At 38.0% G+C, this 21,422-nt stretch overlaps 1 protein-coding gene across 1 annotated transcript; it reads right to left on the bottom strand.

The window, feature by feature from the left end:
- Positions 1 to 2,688: 2,688 nt before the first annotated feature.
- SLC25A47 (solute carrier family 25 member 47) lies at positions 2,689 to 20,981 on the bottom strand. The gene is made up of 6 exons (XM_003756551.4): positions 20,857 to 20,981; positions 13,256 to 13,299; positions 11,506 to 11,577; positions 9,753 to 9,935; positions 4,953 to 5,232; positions 2,689 to 4,065 (listed from the first exon to the last, which is right to left on the bottom strand). Exons 1-6 carry the CDS (start codon positions 20,882 to 20,884, stop codon positions 3,785 to 3,787), a joined length of 888 nt encoding a protein of 295 aa, XP_003756599.1. The 5' UTR covers positions 20,885 to 20,981; the 3' UTR covers positions 2,689 to 3,784.
- Positions 20,982 to 21,422: the final 441 nt, after the last annotated feature.

Here is a 21,422-nt window from a genome sequence, read left to right on the forward strand (position 1 = left end):
TTTTTTTAATCCTTTACTATCTGGCTTTTTGTTCTTTTCATCCCATACTAACTAATGATCTGTTAGTTGCCAAATCCCAAAGTCTTTTGTTAATCCTCCTCCTTGAGTTCTATGGAGTCTTTGAAACTGTTGATCACCTTCTCTTTGATACTCTCTTCTCTCTAGGTTTTCAGGATATCTTTCCTGGTCTCCCTCCTATTTATCTGACTGTTCCTTCTCTTTGCCAGAAGGATTCTTGCTAGATCCTTCTCCAGATCATTCCTCACTACCATACATTCTATCCTGGACCATTTGGTCTTCTCCCTCTATATTCCTTCACTGGATGATTTCATCAGCTCCCATGGATTTAGTTACTATCTTCATGCTAATGATTCTCACATTTACCTTTCCTACCCCAATCTCTCTACTGACCTCCAGTCTCACATCTCCAATTGCCTTTCAGATGTTTCAAACTAGATGTCCAATAGATTCCTTAAATGCCGTATGTCCAAAACAGAATTCGTTTTCCCTTAAATTTCCCCCTAAATTTTTCCTATTTCCCAACTTCCCTTTTATTGTAAAGAGCAAAAGCATCCTTCCAAACTCAGGGTCATCCTGGGTTCCTCACTATCTCACCTCCATCATATCCAATCTGTTGCTAAAAATCTGTGTATTTCTCCTTAGCAAGATCTCTTGGAAAAAGTCCACTATTCTCCTCTGACATTACCACCATTCTGGTGCAAATCTTTATCACTTCACACCTTGATTATTGCTATAACCTAGTAGTGGATCTACCTGCCTCTAGGCTCTTCCCACTCTAAACTATCCTCCATTCAGCCACTAAAGTAATTTTCTTAAAAAGTAGATTCTATGAATACAGAGAGACCTGGAGAGACTTCCATGAACTGATGTTAGATGAAATGAACAGAACCAGGAGATCATTATACACTTCAACAACAATACTATATGAGGATATATTTTGATGGAAGTGAATATCTTCAGCAATGAGATGATCCAATTTAGTTCCAATTGATCAATGATGGACAGAATAAGCTATACTCAGAGAAAGAACGCTGGGAAATGAATGTGGACTGCTTGCATTTTTATTTTTCTTCCCAGGTTAATTTTACCTTTCTGAATCCATTTTTTTCTTGTGCAACAAGAGAACTGTATGGATGTGTACACATATATTGCATTTAAGATATACTTTAACATGTTTAACATGTATGAGACTGCCTGCCACCTAAGGGAGGGGGTAAGGGAGGGAAGGGAAAAGTTGGAACAGAAGTGCTTGCAAGGGACATTGTTGAAAAATTACCCATGCATATGTTCTGTCAATAAAAAGCTATTAAAAAAAAAAAAAAAGTAGATTCTATACCTTGCCCAATAAACTCCAGTGGCTCCCTATTGCCTTCAATGATAAATACAAAATGTTCTATTTGGCAATCAAATTCAAAAATTTGCGAATTTTTTTCCTTCATAACTTTGCCCCTTCCTATCTTTCCAGTCTTCTTACTGCTTCCTCTCTGATCCATAATCTTCAATCAAATGACATTGGCCTTCTGGGTTGTTCAACTAACAGACATGCTGTCTCTTATCTTTGAGCATTTTCTCTGCCTGTTTCTCATGTTGTCAAGGTTCTCCCTCCTCTGTTCCAATTATTGACTACCTTTAAGTCCCAGTTGTAATCCCACTTTCTATAGAAAGCCTTCCCCCAACCCCTCTTATTCAATTCTTCCCTTTTAATTATTTCCTATTTATCCTGTAGATAGCTTGTTATGCATATATTTGTTTACATGTTGGCTTTCCCATTAGATCTAAGCTCCTTACTATACCCAAAGGGCTATAAAACGGTGCAAACCCTTTGATCCAACAGTGTTTCTTCATAAAAGGATACTGCTCTATTCCAAAGAGTTCATAAAAGAAGGAAAGGACTCACATGCACAAAAATGTTTGTAGCATTGGCAAAGAACTGGAAATCAAGTGGAAATTGTGCAGCTTGATGAATATGGAAATATGTTTAAAAGAATTGCATATGTTTAACTTATATCAGATTGCTTGCTGTCTTGGGGAGGATGGGAGAAGGAAGAGAGGGAGAAAATTTGGGAACACAAGGTTTTACAAAGGTGAATGCTAAAAACTATCTTTGCATGTATTTGGAAAAATAAAATACTATTAGAAAAAAAAAAAAAAAAAGATCTAAGCTCTTTGAGGAGAACTCTCTTCTCCACCACCCCCCCTTTTTTTTTGCATCTCCACCAGTTAGCACAAAACCTGCCTCTTTATAAATGCTTAATCAATGTTTATGATTAATTAATTGAAAAAGATTAAGTGACCTGCCCACATTACTGTCACACATTCAGCAAATATCTGAGGCATGATTCTGACTCACATTCCAAAACTCTGTTCACTAAGCCAATTGAGGCTTCAATTTCTTTATCTCTCACCACATGACAGCTCTGCAAATATCAAGGACAACTGGCACATCCTCCTTTAGTTTTTTCTTCTTCAAGCTATATATCCTCTATTCCTTTCATCAATTCCCATATGGCATAGTTTTCCTGTCTTTCTACCATTTTTTTCAATAGTGTTTTATTTTTCCAAATATATAAAAAGAGTTTTCAACAGCAAAATTTTGTGTTCTAAATTTTTCTCTCTCCCTCTCTTATTTTCTCCCTCCCCAAGACAATAAGCAACCTGATATAGGTTAAATACGTGCAATCCTTTTAAACACACTTCCATATTTGTCATGTTTTGCAAGAAAAATCAGTCGGTCTCCTTTCGGTAGCCACATTTGTCCTTCTTAAATAAAAGTACCCAGACCTGCATTCAATATAGCAGCTGTGATCCAGCCAAGACAGAGGACATCAGAACTATTACCTCCTTTGTTCTGAACATTCTGCCGCTAATAAAGAAGCCTTAGATAACATTAGCTTTTATTAGCTATGATATCATGATGACTCATAATGGCCTTGAGGTCTACGAAAGTTTTATCAGATGATGATAATAATAATAATAAGGACTAGCACTTAGAGCTTCTCTTTACATTTGGTCTTCACAATTCCAGGAAGCCACCTGAAAATAGCATATCCAGTAGATGCTATTATTATCCCAATTTTACAGATAAGGAAACGGGCTTACAGAGACTAATTGGCTTGCTTAGAGTCACACAACTAGTGGGTCTAGGGCCATATTTGAACTCAGGTCTACTTGATTCCAATTCTAGCGTTCTTATTTTTCCTGCTATACTGAGACTCAAAACAAAAACCATCCAAAACATTTCTTTTATTTACATGTAATTTTAAAAACCTCTGAAAGATTGCACTCATGACCTTTGCGAAGAGCATCTGAAAGCGGGACACGTCATTAATATGTACATCCTGAAAAACCAGGCCATCCTTCTCAGAAGCTTTAGAAGAGATGGGTGAGGTAGGCGGGCCCTATCTATGAACAGGGCAATGCTGAAGTCCCAGAAGGTAAGATATGGAGATCTCATTTAGTGACCTGTAACCTAACCGCCCACTTTGGGCTGAAATCACTCCCTGGATCAGTCTTCGGTGAGGAGGTGGAACCTGCCGGGAGAGCAGTCCTGAGACGCCGCGGGGAAGCAGGGGATGGGAAGCCGCCTGCACCTTGTATCCTGCAGCCCCAACAGCCAATGGCTGAGATGTTGCTGCTTAGAGACCTATTACCCCGAGGCCGAAAGGCTGGAACTTAAGGCCTTTCCGCCCCGGCTTCTAAGTCCGCTTTGGTTTGCTTCCACACATGGAGCCATCTTCGTGTTGGATAGGATGCAACGAGTCAGTTATGTCATGAGACTCCGGGTGAGTTTCAGGACCGCTTCATAGGAGACAAAAACCACCATGTTCACAGGAAAGGCTCGACAGCAGTTCAGAGCTAGCCCTTTAAACAAGACCCTCACTCCTTCTTCCTTCACGCTCTGGGTGATGCAGTGGATGAATCCTCGGTAGCGCTGCTGGCCCAGCCCATCGACCTGCAGACGAGACTTGATCACATCCATGGGGGTGGCCACAGCCCAGGCCAGGACGCCGGCGCAACCCCCGGAGAACAGCACACCCAGGATGTCTGCGAAGGAGAGATGGAGAGACGCTCAGCACAGGCTCGTTTTACGGAGAAGGGAACGCTCCAGGCCAGAGTCTCGGGCCATGCAGTAGCCTCCTACTTTGGTCTGGCTCCCTTTTCCAAATCAGCTACCATTATTGCCAAAATAATCTTCCTGACTAGGTCACATACACTCTGATCAGAAATCTTTGGTAGTTTCCTATTGCATGCAGAATAAAATTCAGGCTCATCGGCCTGGCGTTTAGAGTCCTCCCTCTCCTCCCCCAATGATGGCTGTCTTTCCAGACATTTCCTATAATCCCCCTTCATTAGTTCTCCGTTCCATCCAAAACCGACCTATTCTGAGTTCGATGACCCCACAGGCAGTTTTCTTCCACGTTTTCTTCCAATTTGATAATAAATTGTTATTTATGGAAGGCTTTTCCTCCATACTCCCACCCCTGAAATTCTTAGCTCCCTTCAAGGTTTACTTCAGTTACCACCTCATAATTGAAGTCCTTCTTAAGCCCCTACTCTTACTGCTAGGTGACATAGAGGACGTTGGATCTGGAGTCTAGAAAAGCCTTAGTTCAAATCCAGCCTCAGACACTACATAACCCTCGGAAAATCTCTTAATCTCTGTCTGCCTCAGTTTCTTGATCTGTGAAACAAAAGACAATCACAGCATCTGCCTGCCGGGGTTGTGGTACTTGTGATGATAAAATGAGAAGAGCTTTATGATCGCTTTGCAAACATTAAAACAATGTGTAAATGAGAGCTATTATTGCAATTCTCCAAAAATGTCAGCTCTTTGAGGGCATCTGAAGGGTGATCTGCCATCAGAACCCAGCCCAGTGCCTGGCACTGCTGAAGCACTTGGTCAGTCTTTGTTCAGTGGGTACTAGCCTTACCTGGCTTACTCTGCCCGGCTGGAGTGAGCCACTCACAGATGATGGAGTAGGAGAGGAAGTAGGTGGCAAAGGAATTGCAGTCTCGGAACATTAGGGCCAAGCTGCCCTTGTAGAGGCCTCCCAAGCCTTCCTCCTTAGCCACAGTCCTCAGGCAGTGCAGGGGACCCTGGTACTTAAGTGGAGGGAGGAGACCACTGGGAGACGAAGACGTAATGGAGGGGCGCTGCTTCTGGGTTTGCAACCGGATTTTGGCCACTTCCGTAGGGGACGTCAGTATGACCTGGGAAAGCAAAGGAACGGTCAAGATTCGAACCGCCGCTGGTCATTGGAGGGCAGTGAAAAGGCTGCTGGGGGTCAGAGGAGCCAGCCTAATCCCTAACCCAGGATCCAAAAATTATCTGAGTAACCCCGTCTAAGTAACCCTAATCTCTTAGCTTCAGTTTCTCCATCTGTAAAATGGAAATACCCTCTCCCCCCTCTCTCCTCTCTCCCTCTCTGTCTCTCTTTATATGTGTGTGTCTCTCTCACATACATAAGGACACATACACACACACACACATCTAATGCAGAAATTTGTTTTGCTTGATTAAGCATATTTGTTACAAAAGTTTTTCTTTTTTTCTTTTTCCCAGTGAGGAAGTTATTGGCATAGAAAACAGATTTTTGTTAATTTTTTAAAGTTTCTTTTTAAAATCTCAGTCTCACAGAATTGTTGAGAAAAACATTTTGTAAACTCTAAAAGCATTACAGAAATGGTTGCTGTTACAGTATTGTCACATGGATTTGCCCATTTTCAATCAGATTCTCAGAGAAGTTAATTCACTTTGCCTCCAGATTATACACCAAAGACACATTTAAAGGCAGGGTCACCAAGAGAGCAGTATGGAGACCTTCAGCCTCTCAGTTTAAGGACTGCCAGAGTTTATTCTAGAGGCCTTGATAAGGTTAAGTCATTCCAAAAGTGAGCAGCTTTCTGAAACCACGAAGAGGTCCACAACATTTCTCCACCACACCCAATTCCTCTTCTTGGAGCTACTTATTAAAGCCCAATCTAATGGTAAAAATCCCTGGGCTGTGTAGCTAACCTAACCTTAGGCAAGTCCATAGGACTCTCTGAATTTCAGATTTTTCTTTAGTAAAACAGGGAAAATAATACTTTTTACTTCCCAGGATTGTTGTAAGCAAAGTAATTTATTAACAAATAAATAAATAATCTTTTATTCCCTGGGTGGATGAAAGATCATAGACATTAGAAAGGACCTTAAAGGTTGCCCAGCCTCATGTCTTCATTTCACAGTTAAGGATTTTTTGGAAAGGAATATAATATTTTTAAAAAGAATCTGCTTATTAAAATGTTTTACTTTAAGCACTAGGGGAATGGGAACTGCTGTATAAAGGTCTTACTGTGGGTAACATGAATCTGGTACTGCTCATATTCTTCTTGGTGAAATTAATTATCCATTATACATTTATGTTATGGTTTTCCAACTAGACTATAAGTATTTCAGTACAGGACAAAGGATTAGAGTCTGTCTCAGAGATCTGTCTGACTGGTTAGAGAAGAAAAACTATGCCCACTGGGGCAGCTAGATGGTACAGTGCACAAAGCACCAGCCTTGAAGTCAGGAGAACCTGAGTTCAGATATGGACTTTGACACTTAACACCTCCTAGCTGATTGACTCTGGAGAAGTCATTCTACCCCAATTGCCTCATCAAAGAAAGAGAAAAATAAAGAAAAGAAGAAAACAAAAAAAAGAAAAAAGAAAAACTATGTCTATTTGACGTTTTACTGAAGTGGGCCCTTTATCCCAAGTTCTTCTCTAAATCCTGCCAAGCTCAGAAAACTGTCAGTCATTCCATGAGTCTGAGAGATTTCTCAATTAAAGAGACAGAGCTCAGTGGGAAAAGGAAGGAAGGAAACAAGTGATGTTTTACAACAGCAATCTCATGTGATCCTTATTCCTAGAAGGAACCTCACTGGAGGCTCAGAATACGCCCTGCCTTTTTGGTTCTATAGAGGCATTTCAGCTGGGTGGTACTTCCCGACCCAGGAAGACCTGAGTTTAAATTCAACCTCAGATACTTAACCATCTGTGTGACCCTGAGAAAATCACTCATGTCTACTTCAGTTTCCTCAATTTCGAAATGAAAATAATAATTGCACCCACCATCTAGGGCTATTGTGAGAATCAAATAAGAAAATATTCGTAGTCTGTTATCTGGAACATGGTTAATAGATACTTGTTTCCTTCCTTCTTTTTTTATTCTCTCTTTCCTTGCTTGCTTGCTTCCTTCCTTCTTTTTCCTTCCTTCCCTCCTTCTTTCCTTTGTCTATCTTTCTTCTTTTCCCTTCCTTCCTTCCTACCTACCTTCTTTCTTTCCTAATAGGGTGAACTGGAGTAGGGGGGACCCTAGATCCCGGACCCTTTCAGTCTTCTAAACCATCTGCAATCTGCTTTCCAATCTTATTTTTCAATGAAACAATTCTCTTGAAAATTACCAATGATCTCTTAATTACCAAATATATCAGTCTTCCTTCTTGACTCTCCCACATTATCTCTCTTTTCTAGGTTTCTCTAATATACTATACTTTCCTGGTTCTCTTCCCATCTAAATTGCTCTTTCTCAGTCTCCTTGGCTTGCTCTTCATCCACATAGTGCTTAATAAACATAGAGGTCCCCTAAGGCTCTATCTCTGACCCTCTTTTGTTTTTTTCAGTAAATATCTTCTCACTTGACAATCACATTGGACCTCATAGGTTGAATTGTCATCTCTATATAGATGATTCCCAGATCTATATGTCTAACCCTAGTCTCTGTCTTGAGTTCTAATTCCACAACATAAACTGCCTTTTGGACATCTCAAATTGGATGTCTTGTAGGACTTAACATATCTAAAACTGAACTTGTTATCTTTCCCTTCACCCTCCCCCCAAAAAAGTCCTTTCCATTTGCATAAATTGTTGCTAAGTGAAATGAGAAGAATCAGGAAAACATTGTACAAAGTAAAAACAAAATTATGTGATGATCAATTATTATAGATTTCATTCTTCTCAGCAATGTGGTGATCCAAGACAATTTCAACAGACTTGGGATGGAAAATGTCATACGCAACCAGAGAGAGAACTATGGAAACTGAATGTGGATCCAAAACATATTTTTACTTTGTTTTTGTTTGTTTGTTTGTTTGTTTTGTCTTTCTTGTGGTTTTTTAATTTTGTTCTGACTTTCATAACATGACTAATATGGAAATAGATTTTAAAGGTTTATACATGTATTACCTATATCAGATTGCTTGCTGTTTGGGGGAAAGGGATAGTAAGGGAGGAAATGAGAAAAAAATTTGGAACTCAAAATCTTATAAAAGCAGATGTTGAAGACTATCTTTAAATTACACATATTTAACCTATACTAGATTGTTTGCTGTCTGGGAAAGGGAAGAGGTAAAAGAAGGAGGGAGAATGCAGGGAAGATTGGTATGTATGGCCCTGGCAATCAGTAGCCTCGGAGTGGGAGAGGTTACAGAACACAAGTTGAAAACTATCTTCACATGTATTTGGAAAAGTAAAATACTATAAAGGGGAAGAAAAAGATCTTCCCCTCTTCTGAATTCTTCTTTTATTGTTGAGGGCACAATCATTCTCCAGTCATCTAGGTTTGCAACTTCAGTGTCAACCTCAATCCCTCACTCTCACTCACCCCATACATACAATCAATTCTCAAATCTTCCTGTTTTTTCCTTCATAACTCCTCTCATATATGTCTCCTCTACTCTCCACTCATACAGTCATTACCTTAGCAAAGTCCCTTAGTACTTCTAGAGCATGGGCAACTGCAAAAGTTTACTATTTGGTCTCAACTTCAAGACTCTTCCCACTTCATTTAGTTATCCAAGAGGTTTTCTTGAAGTTCTGAACATGTCACACCATTTTCTCAATAAATCAAAATAGCTAAGTGTTACTTACAGGATAAAATGTAAATTCCTCTGTTTGGCATTTAATGCTCTTTATAATCTGTCCCACCCTACCTTCCTAGTCTTCTCACACTCTCCTCCCCTCTACACACTTTATGATTCAGACAAACACAACACTCCAATTCCAACCCAAGCTTTGCTGACTCTCATGCCTGCAAAGTTCTCCTTCACCTCACTTTACTGAAATTCCCCTGGCTTTCTTAAAGATCAGCTCAAATATCACTTCTGCAGGTGGCTTTTCAGCCCTCTTCCCAATCTAAAATTAACTTTCATCTATCCTGGGTATATTTTTATGCACCTAGTTATTGACACATCTCTCATTAGAAAATGAGCTCCTCATGACAGTGTTGTTTGCATATTTCTGTAACCCAGGGCCTGGCACAAAGTAAATGTTTAATAAATGCTTCTTAAATGACTAACTGTCAGGTCAACAAGTCCACTCTCTACCTTTAGGCAGAATTGTATCCACTCAACGAAAAAGATCTTCCTAATCACTTTTCCATGTCTTACTTCCTGAGAATTTGTGCCTGATTAAAGTAGTAAGGACTCAGGGAGGTAGTCTTCCATCTAACCCTAGCCCTATCACTAATTCTGGGGATGACCTCAGATTTCCCTTCCCTGAACCTCAATTCCTCACCTGTATAATGAGAGTGAGCTCTGTTGGTTTCTAAGGCCCTTTCCAAGTCTCCATCCTATGATCCCACAACCTCATTGCTTGCTAGAAGCTATTTACCAGGGAGATCCTTTTCTATGGGACTCTAAATCCCCTTGGATTTATTTCCTCCACTTTAACCAGGATTCCCAAGAACAGAGTATCCTTCCTTACCCTGACAATGCCAGAGGCACATCCTGAAAGGGTGATGTCTATTTTGGAGGGCTTTACATCCACGTTGCCATACTTGAGCTTGCAGATTTGAGACAGGCAGTGTCTGTAGGTGCCAAAGGAGATTGAAGAGACCAGAGACACTGTACACACGGGCAAGGAGAGCCCCCTGTAGAACCCTGAGAGCTGGGGTCAGGAAACCCGCCGAAAGAGAAGAAAAGAGAGATTGAGAGATTATTAAAAAAGAGAATAGTATCAGCCACAATTTGGAAGATCTAGTTACCAGATGAAATATCTTTCCCAAAACCTTCCCGGATTTTGCTTGGCCCATTGGGATCTCTCCCTGGGCTAATCTCTAAGAGCATTTAATGTCTGTATCTCTTCCATCAATTCTTGTTCTTATCAATCAATGAATAAAATAACTAAGTGCCTTCTTTGTACCAGGCACTGTGCTAAGCCCTGGAGAATCAAAAAGAAGCTAAAGGCAGTTCCTGCTCTCAAGTAGCTTACAGTTTGACAAGGGAGATAACCTATCATACCAAGAGATCTCATTGTTCTTAGGTTTTCTTTGAGTTAATGTGTCCATAGGCACAAAATGCCTTCTGTCTTCTCCACAGTTCAATCTAACATAAGAACCCAATATGTATTTAATAAAATAAGATAACTCAATAGAAGGAATAACAAACAACAAAACTGGGATATAATACAAAGAGACTATTACCATAGGGACAGGGACTGGACCTCTGATTTTATTAGTATGGTGAACTTCCAGGTGACAACAAAGTCAGTTTGCTTGTTGCCTCTCCCATTTGCCTCTTTCTATATCCCCAGTGCTTAGTTCAGTGTCTGGCACAGAGTAAATGCTTAATAAATTTTTATTAAATGAATGGTTAAAATATCTACTCCAACCAGAACTGGGTTACAATGGGATTGACTGCTCTTCCTGTGGCATTAACTCAGGGTCTTGGCTGTAGTCTGTACTATTGAAAGGTAGGTGATTTAAATAAAGGAAAGATTGTGGGCTGTTATAATTGTGCATTAGTGGACATGCTGATATAGAGGCTGAATGACTCCTCCTACCTCCAAGAGAGATGTTGTGGACAGTAAGTACTCCTTTGATTGAGAGGGTGATGGATAAAGCTCTTAACACTATAATTCTCCCAAATGAATTGATTTTACAGAAGTAACATTGCTGACAGGTTAAAGTACCTGGCTTGGATTTAGGAAGGCCTGAGTCTGAATAGTATCTCAGGCATTTATTGTTTGTGTGACTGGGCTTTCTGGACCTCAATTCCTCCATCTGCAAAAGGGGAGTAATAAGAGCATACAGGGCTCTCTGCAGGATCAAATGAGATGATTTAATTAATTAATTAATTAATTTTAGTTAGTTTAATTTATTTTTTATAATTTATAAAATTTGTATATATTATATATGTATACAAATTACAAATATTTTAATTTTTAAATCCTGACTCTAGCCCTAGCTATCCACTGAATCATTTAGCTGTCACTGCTATTATTATTCATCTCAGAAGGAAAAAATATTGAGTTCAATTCTATACTCATCAAAAAAAAATACTTTTAATTTATTTGAATTTTAAAATTTATTTGAATTTTAGGAGCTTGGCAAACTATCCTTTGGTCAGAAAATGGAGGAGGCTAGAAGGCAGTGTCCTTCCCAAATATTAATATTTGCCCCCTGGCTGAAATAAACTCCTAAATGAAATGCTTATATTAACCAAGGGTATAGACTTACCTTTTCTGCTTTGTATAATTCTCGAACACAGTGCCAGATACTAGTATACTTCTTCTCAGTTTGGATTCTGACCTGTAAAAAAGGAAATACTTTAGAGCTTGGCCAGACTCAAGGCAGCAATTATAAGCTTTCTTATAATCCCCTAAGGTATCTTATAAGTTCTGTTTCTAAATCAAAACTAGGTGAAAAGAAATAGAAGGGAATTATCAAGCTGGCAAGTTTTTTAGGATAGAAGAAAGGCAGGAACATAAAGAGAGCATTATGAAAAAGCCCTAGAAATCTTGAATAATGAAATGACATCTCATCGGTTGCCAAAATGAGATAACATGTAAAATATTTTAAAAATCATTGTGTTATAAAATACTAGTTATTATTATTATCATTATTATTGTTATTATTATAACCTACAAATGGGAGATATAAAAAAAACTAGTAATTCTTTAATTTTATTCTATTTTCAGTTTCAAATCCTAAGAAAGAATTTTTAAAGACTAGAAATTTCCACTGTTCCCACACAGGTCTGGTGCTTTATGCACAGGTCTAGGTGATACATTTTATTGAGGACATTATCAAAATAGAACATGTCCAAAGACAACAAAATTGTGAGGAGACTGTCCAGGACACTGGAGATGGAGGCAGGATTGTGGATAGAGTGCTGGACAGTCAGGAAAACCTAAGTTTAAATTTCACTTTAGACATACTAGATGTTATCCTGGGCAAATCATTTAGCCTCTCTTGTGTCTCAGTGTCCTCATCCGTAAAATAAGAGGATTGGACTGAATGACCTCTAAGGTTCCTTCCAGTTCTAAATCCATAATCCTATGTTCAGCCTAGAGAAGTGTTGACTTAAACAGAGAACAGTCTTCAGCTATCTGAAAGATTGAAGTAGGAAAGAGAATAGACTGATTCTGAATATTTCAAGAAGTCATAGCTAGAGACAATGGATGTAAAAGAAGATTGACTTCAGCTCATTAGAAGAAAGAACACTCTAATAATAAGGTAATGACTTTCCAGTCACCAGAAATGTTCAAGTCAAGGCTGAATGAATGACTGGGAGGGGAGAGGAATGGGGGTACATTCTGACAAGCTAAAGTCCTATCTGGCTCTAAGATTCCATAATTTTATGAGTTGGTTTAAGTTATCATAGGGGGCTAGTTTGTACAAGTGAATAAAAAGTATTGTTAAGAACTGAAATTGGGTGATAGAATACTCAGAAGATCAAACTGAAAAAAGTACAAGAGTACACTGATGAAATCAAGGTCCCTCTGAAGTAATACCCCCAGTGGACCATTCCCTCAATGAAGGAGTCATTCTCACAGGTTGGAAACCCAGAATATAGCTTCTACCTTAGAGGTAACCTTGGTAAGATGTATGATAGCTTGCAAGCCATTGTTGGTATGTTTCTTTTTAAACAATTAGTCAACTGATACAATTAGTAATTAGAAAAGAACTCATAAACATTGATTTGAATCTCAGCTCTGATCTTTATTATTTGAGGAATATTAGTCAAACCACTTCACCTCTAAAGACTTCCTTCAGTTTTCTTTTTTCCTCTATGAAATGAAGATCTCTAAGATTTTTTTTTTCATTTCTCAATCCTACAATCATATGCCAGTAAGCTAAGTTAATAAATGATGATTATTACTGAGACAAATACATTAAAGATAAAGAGGGACAGAGGAAAAGAAGAAAAGAAGAAAGAGCAATGGAATAAAAATTCTGGGCAATTGTAGAGCAAAAATCAAAATACCTTTACTGTGTCCAGGGGGTAACCCACAGCAACACCACAGACACCTGAAAGAAACAGACATTTTGCAGATAAATGGCACATCATTCCTTAGCCTATTAACTGCTTTAGAGGAATTTATTAAAGAGATGTGAGGACTTTCAAAGAATAAGAGGCCCCTATCACAGTCAAGAGTAATGTTCTATTTTAGGCAATCTTCCCCAATGATTTGGTCCAGTTCAGACATCCTCCTACTTGGCAATTTCCTAGGTTGGACCTGTGGGTTACATCATTACCACTCCAACTCCTTGTGGCCTGGTTCCCAAGCACTATGGACCCTAATTATGGGCCATATAAGACTACCAGAGGAACACAGCCATAGAACTCTAGTTTGAGGCACAAAAACACTAAGGAAGATAATCAGGGAAAACCCAGGACCACCACAGTTAAGCCATAGCAAGCAATGTATGATAGAATGCAAAGCCTGGCGTCAGGAAGACCTAAATCCAAATCTTAGACATTTACTAGCTAAATGGCCAGTGGCAAGTCACGTAAGTCATTTGCCTAGGCTTTCTAATCTGTAAAATGGGGATATTAATAGTATCTATTTCCCCCGGGGTTGTTGTGAGGATCAAATGTAAAGCAGTACAATAGTACAATAGGTAGAGCAGTGTCTGACTCTACAATAGATGTTGTATAAATGCTAGCAATTATTTTGTAGTGATTAGTACAATGCCTGGCAAATAGTTAATACTATACAAATATTAGCAATAAATTATCAGTTAACTGCTATTCACCTTCCCACTCTCTCCTACACACAATCTAGGACTGAACTAAACTCTTCTTTGTAATACCTAAACAAGTATTATCCAGACTTAGCTTTGAAGACCCTGACTGAGTGGGAAGTTACTGCTACCAGAGACATCCTGTTCTGTGGCTGAGACTGTTAAGTACTTCATCTAAACACTGGCTGTCTGCAACTTCCACCCATTGTTCCTAATCATACCTTCTGGGTAGAGTTACCAGCAGACTCATTCTGCTGCATTATATTGTAACTTGCTGGAGAATTGGGCTCATGTGTGGATAAATTCAAGATAAGCCTGCAAGGAAGGTACTGAAGGCCAGCATAAATCCTTTGCTGACTGGAACAGAGTTTCTAATGATTCATGGTACAAAGCCCTCTTATTCCCTTCTTTTTTGCTAACATTCTGATGTTCATTTCTGGTGCCCATCTTCAGCAGTATGCTGCTTGTTAACATCAGCACTCTTACACAGTAGATATAGGCAGAAAGTAAACAGAAATGGTATAAGATTGAGGTTAGTGAGAGCTTCTGGCCTGTTTTATATAAGGGAAATAATCAGTCTTTTGGTCAAACTTAAATCTCTCTAAGCCTCAATTTTCTTATCAATAAAATGAAGATGATGATGATAAAACACATTATCCACTTTATTGAGTAGCTTTATAGAATGAGCTATGTGGACCTTAAAATGCTGTATGAATGAGTTATGATCACCCTTTTTAAAAATTAGGGCCAAAAAAGATTCAAAGAAAATACTCTGGGTGTACAGAGAAAGGAATGACAACTTTTGGGAAGGGAAAGAGATCAAGAAAAGTTTCTTGTAGGAAGGCGTTCATTGTTATATGCTCCCTCTCTGAATTAAGAAGGATAATTCACAGCTACTTAGTCTGTGTCTTTAAAAGCAGGAAGAAAAAAGGGGGGAAGAAAGGAAAGGAAGGGAGAAAGGGAGGGAGAGAGGGAAAGGGGAAGGAAGGGAGGAAAGAAGGGAGAGAGGGATGAAGAAAAGGAGAGAGGGAGGAAAGGAGGGAAGAAGGAAGGAAGGAAATAAAGCAGGAAGGAAGGAAGAAAGGAAGGAAAAGAAGGGAGAAAGGGAGGGAGAGAGAGGAGGAATAAAAGAAAGAAGGAAGAAAGGAAAGAAGAAAAAAGGAAGGAAGGAAAGCAAAAAGAAAAAGGAAGAGAATGGAAATAAAAAAGGAAAGGGAAAGGGGAAAAGGAAAGAAAAGGGGGAAGAGAGAACTAGTTTGTATAAATCCAGAGCTTTAGTTCTGGGTCACAGGTTACAACTCTATTTTTTCTCTTAATTCCCTTGTACCCTCCTTTTATGCCTCACTGAGGTGCCAATGTGTATCAAGGCTCTTAAAGGCTATGTCAGTGGAGCACAAACTAGCAGTTCCTACAAAGTTGGAAAGGCTTCAAGTAAGGGCCCAGACTCAGACTTTGCATCTGTCTTCTGAGAACTAACCTAGAAACATCTAGATCATGAAAATTTTTGGCCACAATTCACAAAGACTATCTAAAAAGACATAGAGGAGCTATGACCTTCAGTCATAGAGGGAGTAAACACAGTAGTGAGCATTGAGGTATAATAATACTTCAATTTTACTACTAGGAAGACACTTACATAGGCTGAAAACTTAGAAGATATCTTCTAAGGTTAATCCTGACGATTTGTACTTTAGCTCACAAGCCCCTATCAATGTGCTTTTTTTAAACAGACAACTGACATATTTAGCTTTTAATAAAGGCATGTACTTACTAAGATGCATAGTTAAAATAGTAGCTATAAAATATCTCCCCTCCCCCAAAGATGCACTCTTACTGAAATATACAACTGTATTCTAAGAAAAACAAGCACAAACTGAGAATATAACAGTAGAAGGAACACATATAGGGAATAGATTTGGCCAAAGTAGTTCACAATTACTGGTACTGCAGAACATAAAAGTCCTTTTTCTTTTTGTGGAGTCCTCTAGAAACTTTCCTTTATGTTCAGAAACTCTGCTGGGCAGTTTGCTCAGCTGGGTTCCCAGGGTATGCTCCTTTCCATAGTTTGATTGATAGGACCAGAATCACCTTTCTTTGCTGCCAGGGTTACATTGTTCAAAGTTCTTTCCTCCCTGGAATAACTGCTTTTCTATATCTGTTTCTGTCTGTAGTATATTTCTTTACTCCCTCAAGTATACTTCCAAGTTTCTCAAACTGATGAATTTTTGAACTGCTAGAGAGAACACTCAAATTGCTGATAGAGGTCATGGCTGGTGGGAAGAGGAGAAAGAAATCTCTTTGTGTACCTCTCCCAGAAGTCTCCCTTAACTCACAGGTCACCATGACTGATAGAAAATGCAGTCAATGGAATTCCCCTTCTGATTTACTCAAAGATATCACATCTCAAAAAAAAAACACCTTATTAACAAATTATGACTTCACTATCTATGAGTAAATCATTTTAATTGAGAATCAGATTTTAAATTCTGACTCCACTATTTATGAGTAAATCATTTTAATTGAGAATCACATCTCCCACCATTATAGGAGGAAATATAATTCTTTGTTCTTTCTCAACAATTCTAATCCCCAAGTACACAGCCTACTGTATTAAAGACATAACTAGAGGGAAATCAATTTCCCAGGAATAATTTTGAAGGTACTTTAAAAAATTTTTCTTTATCTCAGACTTTAGAACAGAAAAGGGATTTTAAAGCCTGATTTGTATAACTGACTAAACTGAAACTCAAAGAGAAAAAAAGTGATTTGAAAAAAAAAAAAGAGAGAGAGAAAGAGAAAGTAATTTTTCCAAAGTTACAGAATGAGTCATCAGCAGAGTTGTGCTGAGGACCATTTTCCCCAACCAGGTTTCTTTATTCAAAGTCATTTCACTATATCACACTGTCATCAGCCTGACCTAATTATTTCTGGCAACTTTCCAGAGCTACCCTCATCTAAGATCATAGATCACTAACATTTGGAATCATTGCCCTTTCTCCTCCATTGCCCTCCTTCTCCATAAACTCCACTGAAAAACATCAATTTATTATTTCACAAGGTAAATATTGACCTGATATGACACCATTGCTTTTGCTTAAAATAGAATTGTCAGAACAAGGTTAGCAGCTCTATTTGGCATTAATTTTGAACTATATTACTCAATGCTGATCTTTAAACCTCTGTATCACAGTTCTGCAACCTGTCTTTTCATTGTATGGGGTAGGGGGAATCAGAAGGGGGGCATACAGAAATACCAAAATTTTGGATAGATTAAAATTTAGCCTTTGTATGATCTCAGTTTTTTTATCTATCACACAAACTCAGAGTCAGAAGAGACCAGAGAACTAATTAAACCAACATTTACTCAAAGAGGAATCTCCTTTAGATGCTTTACAGATAATTACCTAATAATCCTCTTTTTTGAAGATTTCAAGTGACAGAAAATTTATTATTTGTGGTCCAAGAACATAAAAACTCATGGAGAGTATGAACTGTTTCATTTTTGTCTTTGCATCTGTATAACCTAGTACTATATCTGACACATAGTTGGGATTTAATCAATGTCTAGTGCTTGATTAATTATCTGATGAAACAAACCAATACATTGTTGGCTACCTCCTATTGTTAGGACATTTACCCTTCTATTGAGCAGAAATCCCTGTGATTTTTTCCCCATTGGTGATTGTTCTACTACCTGGCTCCAAATAGAGTAAATCCATTCACTTTTCTGTTTAATAACCTTTCACCTACTTAAGACAGACATTATATCCTCTTTTAGTCTTCTTTTTTATCAACTGAACATTCCAAATTACTTTAATTTATCCTCATATGCCATGATTTTTGAGACCTCCTTATCATCCTGATCACATTCTCTGGACATGGTCCTCTTGGCAATGTCTCTTTCCAAATATGATGCCCCAAAATAAATGTGAAACTGCAGAGTGATCAGGACAGAGAACAGCCTGACTACTACTTTCCTCATTTTCCTCATTTTCAACATTGAATTCCTATTAATGTAGCCCCAGATGACATTAGCTTTTTTTGGTTGCCATATCAAATTGCTGACTCATTTTGAGCAGTCTATTAAAATCCCTAGGTCTCCTTCAAATGGTTTGTTGTAAGGATATATTTTTTTTTAATTGAATGTGCTTTGTAAACATTGGAACACTTTGAAAACTATACAGCACTATATCAGATTATCATCATCATTACCACCATTACTAATGGTATACACTATTAAAGAAGTTCAGTCTCACTTCGTTTTTTATGCTTAGGAAATAAGGATATATGTCCTGTTTTTTCTCCCTCTTTTACTCGTCTTATCTAGGTTATAGAAAATTGTTATGGATAGAAGATGTGGTTTGTTTTTGTTTTTCAGTCATTTCAGTCATATCCAACTCTTAATGACCCTATTTGGGATTTTTTTGGACCAAGATACTAAAGTGATGTGCCATTTTTTTTTCCTCCAGATCATTTTGCAGATGAAGAAGTAAGGCAAACAGAGTTAAGTGACTTGCCTAGGGTTACAGAGCTAATAAGTGTCTTGAAGTCAGATTTTAATTCAGGGAGATGAGTCTTCCTGATTTCAAGCCGGACACTCTATCCACTATCATCTAGCTATTGTAGGATTCAAGAAAGATGCTATTTGAATTGTTGGAGGGGCTATGGGAGGACAGGCACATTGAAATCTTGTTGATAGAACTATGAATTGGTTGCAAGAACTATGAATTGGTTGCACTGTTTTGGAAAGTGATTTGCCCCTTTTCTCAGTTCTCCTGAAGCAAGGGATAGGCAATTGGGCTCAAAACACCATGAATCACTGTTGCAATGCTCCTCCCTTGGGTAAAGATGGGATTTTTGTTTAAATCACAATTATTGATGGATATTCTTTATTTGTCTCTTCTATCCAGATTTCAGGGTCAACAGGTACATTTAAACCACAATTTTCCATGCCATCAAGTCAATTTTTAGTAGTTAACATGGCAAATAAAGATGGCAGATAGCTATATGAAGGCAGTACCAACTATTATTTACCCATCTGCCCCCTGGAGCTTTATACAGTGCTCTGCATACTGTAAGCCCTAAAATACCTATTAATTTGAATTTAATTACTAGTTTACATAGGCCATAGTTATAATCTAAGGAGAGGTTTGGGTTTTAAGAATGCCCTACTAGAATTTTAATGAAGAAAAAGAAATTTAATTTTATATATAAATTAAATTCATGCCAATTGTATTTTGTTAAATAGAATGTATTATTCAATTAAATGGCCTTAATAAAGTCTTTTAAGAAAAAAAAAGGAAAGTAATTTGGTATTATATTTCAAAACTCACTAAATTCTGCATGTTCTTTGAACTACATAGTAATATTCCTACTCATAGTAATGCTGCTATGAGACACGTACCCACTAAAGAGATCAAAGAAAGGGCCCATATGTACAAAAACATCTATAACAGCATTTTTTTCTTATGCTAAAAAAACCTGGAAATCAGTGGGGTGTCTATCAACTGAGGAATAGTAGAACAAATTATGGTGAAACAACACAATAGAATATTAGTGTGCTTTAAGAAATGACCAAAAATGAAGATTCAAAGAAATCTTTGAAAACTTGTATGAACCCATGCAGAGTAAAGTGAGAAAAATCAGTAGAACAAACTTTGCAAGACTTCAGAACTTGATCAAGCAATAATCAATCATGACTACAGAAGAATGATGATGAAACATTCCTTCTCAACCCTCAGCAAAGTGGAGGTGATAAACTATAGGTTTGGATTTAAGACACAGACAACAAAGCTCTGTGTGCACTAGAATGTTAAATGTCATATATTCTTAAGCAAGCTGTATGTGATAGAGATTCATAGTCTCATATCAATCAGAGATAGGAAAAGAAGGTAGATAACACATAGCTGAACCATTCCCTTCATTCTACAGAAGGGAAAACTGAAACCCAGAGAAAACTGAGTTGTTTAGGGGGACACAGAGAGTTGGTGGCATAGACCAGAGGCTAGGTGTTCTAGCTCCTAATCACATACTCTTTCTACACAAATAATGTCACAGTCTTACTTCCTCAATTCCTTGATCTAAATTAAATCTACAAGCACTAAGGCCCCTTGTAGTTCCAAAATTCTAGCTCTAACATTCTATATTTTGTGATTTCCAAAGTATTTTCTAATTCTGAAAATCTATATTCTCTATTTCTAAATCAGATAAAAAACATTTATTAAATATCACCTACATGTCAAGCACTGTGCCATATTCTGAGAAAGCAAAGAAAGACAAAACTCTCAAAGAGCTTAGTCTAATGGGAAAGAAAATATTCAAACAACTAGTATAGACAAACTATAAACAAGATAAACTGGAAATAGTCAGCAGAGGGAAGAATTAAGAGACTAGGAAAGTCATCCCATACAAGGTAGGATTTTAATTAGGACTTGAAGGAAGTCCAGAAGACAGAAATGAGGGAGAGCTTTCCAGGTCTCTTTAATCTCTGACATTGTATATTATATGATTCTGAAATAAAGTTCAAACAAGTTGCTGGACATGATGATTTCCCTATGAGTTTTGGCAAACTGAAATATCAGGTAAAGTCTTTGGATCTTAATTCTCTCCACATAATCCAACATTTTCCATGCAAATACTGTCCAGGGCTCTACCTAGCAGATGGTTTTAAATTATTCTTAACATAACTCTTTTTTTTTTCCTATCTTTCATTTCTTTCTTTTTTCTTTCCTTCTTCCTTTTATTTCTCTCTCTTTTTCCTTTGTTTCTTTTTCTTTCTTTCTTTCTTCCTTCATTTCTTTTAAAATGTCTCTGTCTCTGTCTCTCTTTCTCTCTCTTTACCTCCAATGGCTCCAGCAACGAAATCCATCTGCAATCTAGAAGACTGTCTCGTGTTTCCTGTTCAGAAGTGTAGAAAGAGATCCTTTTAGTTGGCCAGGAATGAGGTCCTCTTTTCTCTACTTCCCTTTGGGATTTATATACAGAAAGGAGGGTGTTTGCACTGTGGCACTTCATGAATAGTGGGTGGGAAAGGAGAAATAGAAACAATTCCAGGAACATAGTCAATGAGTAATCCCCATGAGATGAGCAGTCAGAAGTTCACCAGAGATTTTCTGCATCCACTGCTCTTCCTGCCCCCAGAGAACTGGTCTTGGAAAAAGAATATAAAAGGTCAAATCAGTCAATCAATACTACCTCTTCCCTCCCTACCCCCCTCCTCTGCCAACTTTATTATGTGTTTTATAATTATTGAAAATTCTTTATTCCTTCTGGAGAGTTATATGATTTAGAGTCCAATTCTCCCATTTTACTGATGAGAAAACTGAGTGACTTGTCCAAGATCACTCAAGTAGTAAGGAAAAAGAAAAGCATTAATCATATCCATGTTCTCTGACCGCAACTCTGAT

The sequence above is a fragment of the Sarcophilus harrisii genome, chromosome 2 (genome assembly GCF_902635505.1).
Source record: "Sarcophilus harrisii chromosome 2, mSarHar1.11, whole genome shotgun sequence".
Lineage (NCBI taxonomy): Eukaryota > Metazoa > Chordata > Mammalia > Dasyuromorphia > Dasyuridae > Sarcophilus > Sarcophilus harrisii.

Coding starts and splice junctions, on each gene's coding strand:
- SLC25A47 (XM_003756551.4), bottom strand. CDS start 20,884: ATGGATTTCGTTGCTGGAGCCATTGGAG. Junction 11,578..13,255: donor ACCCCCTGGACACAGTAAAG/GTATTTTGATTT, acceptor CCTTTTTTACAG/GTCAGAATCCAAACTGAGAA. Junction 9,936..11,505: donor AATTATACAAAGCAGAAAAG/GTAAGTCTATAC, acceptor TCCTGACCCCAG/CTCTCAGGGTTCTACAGGGG.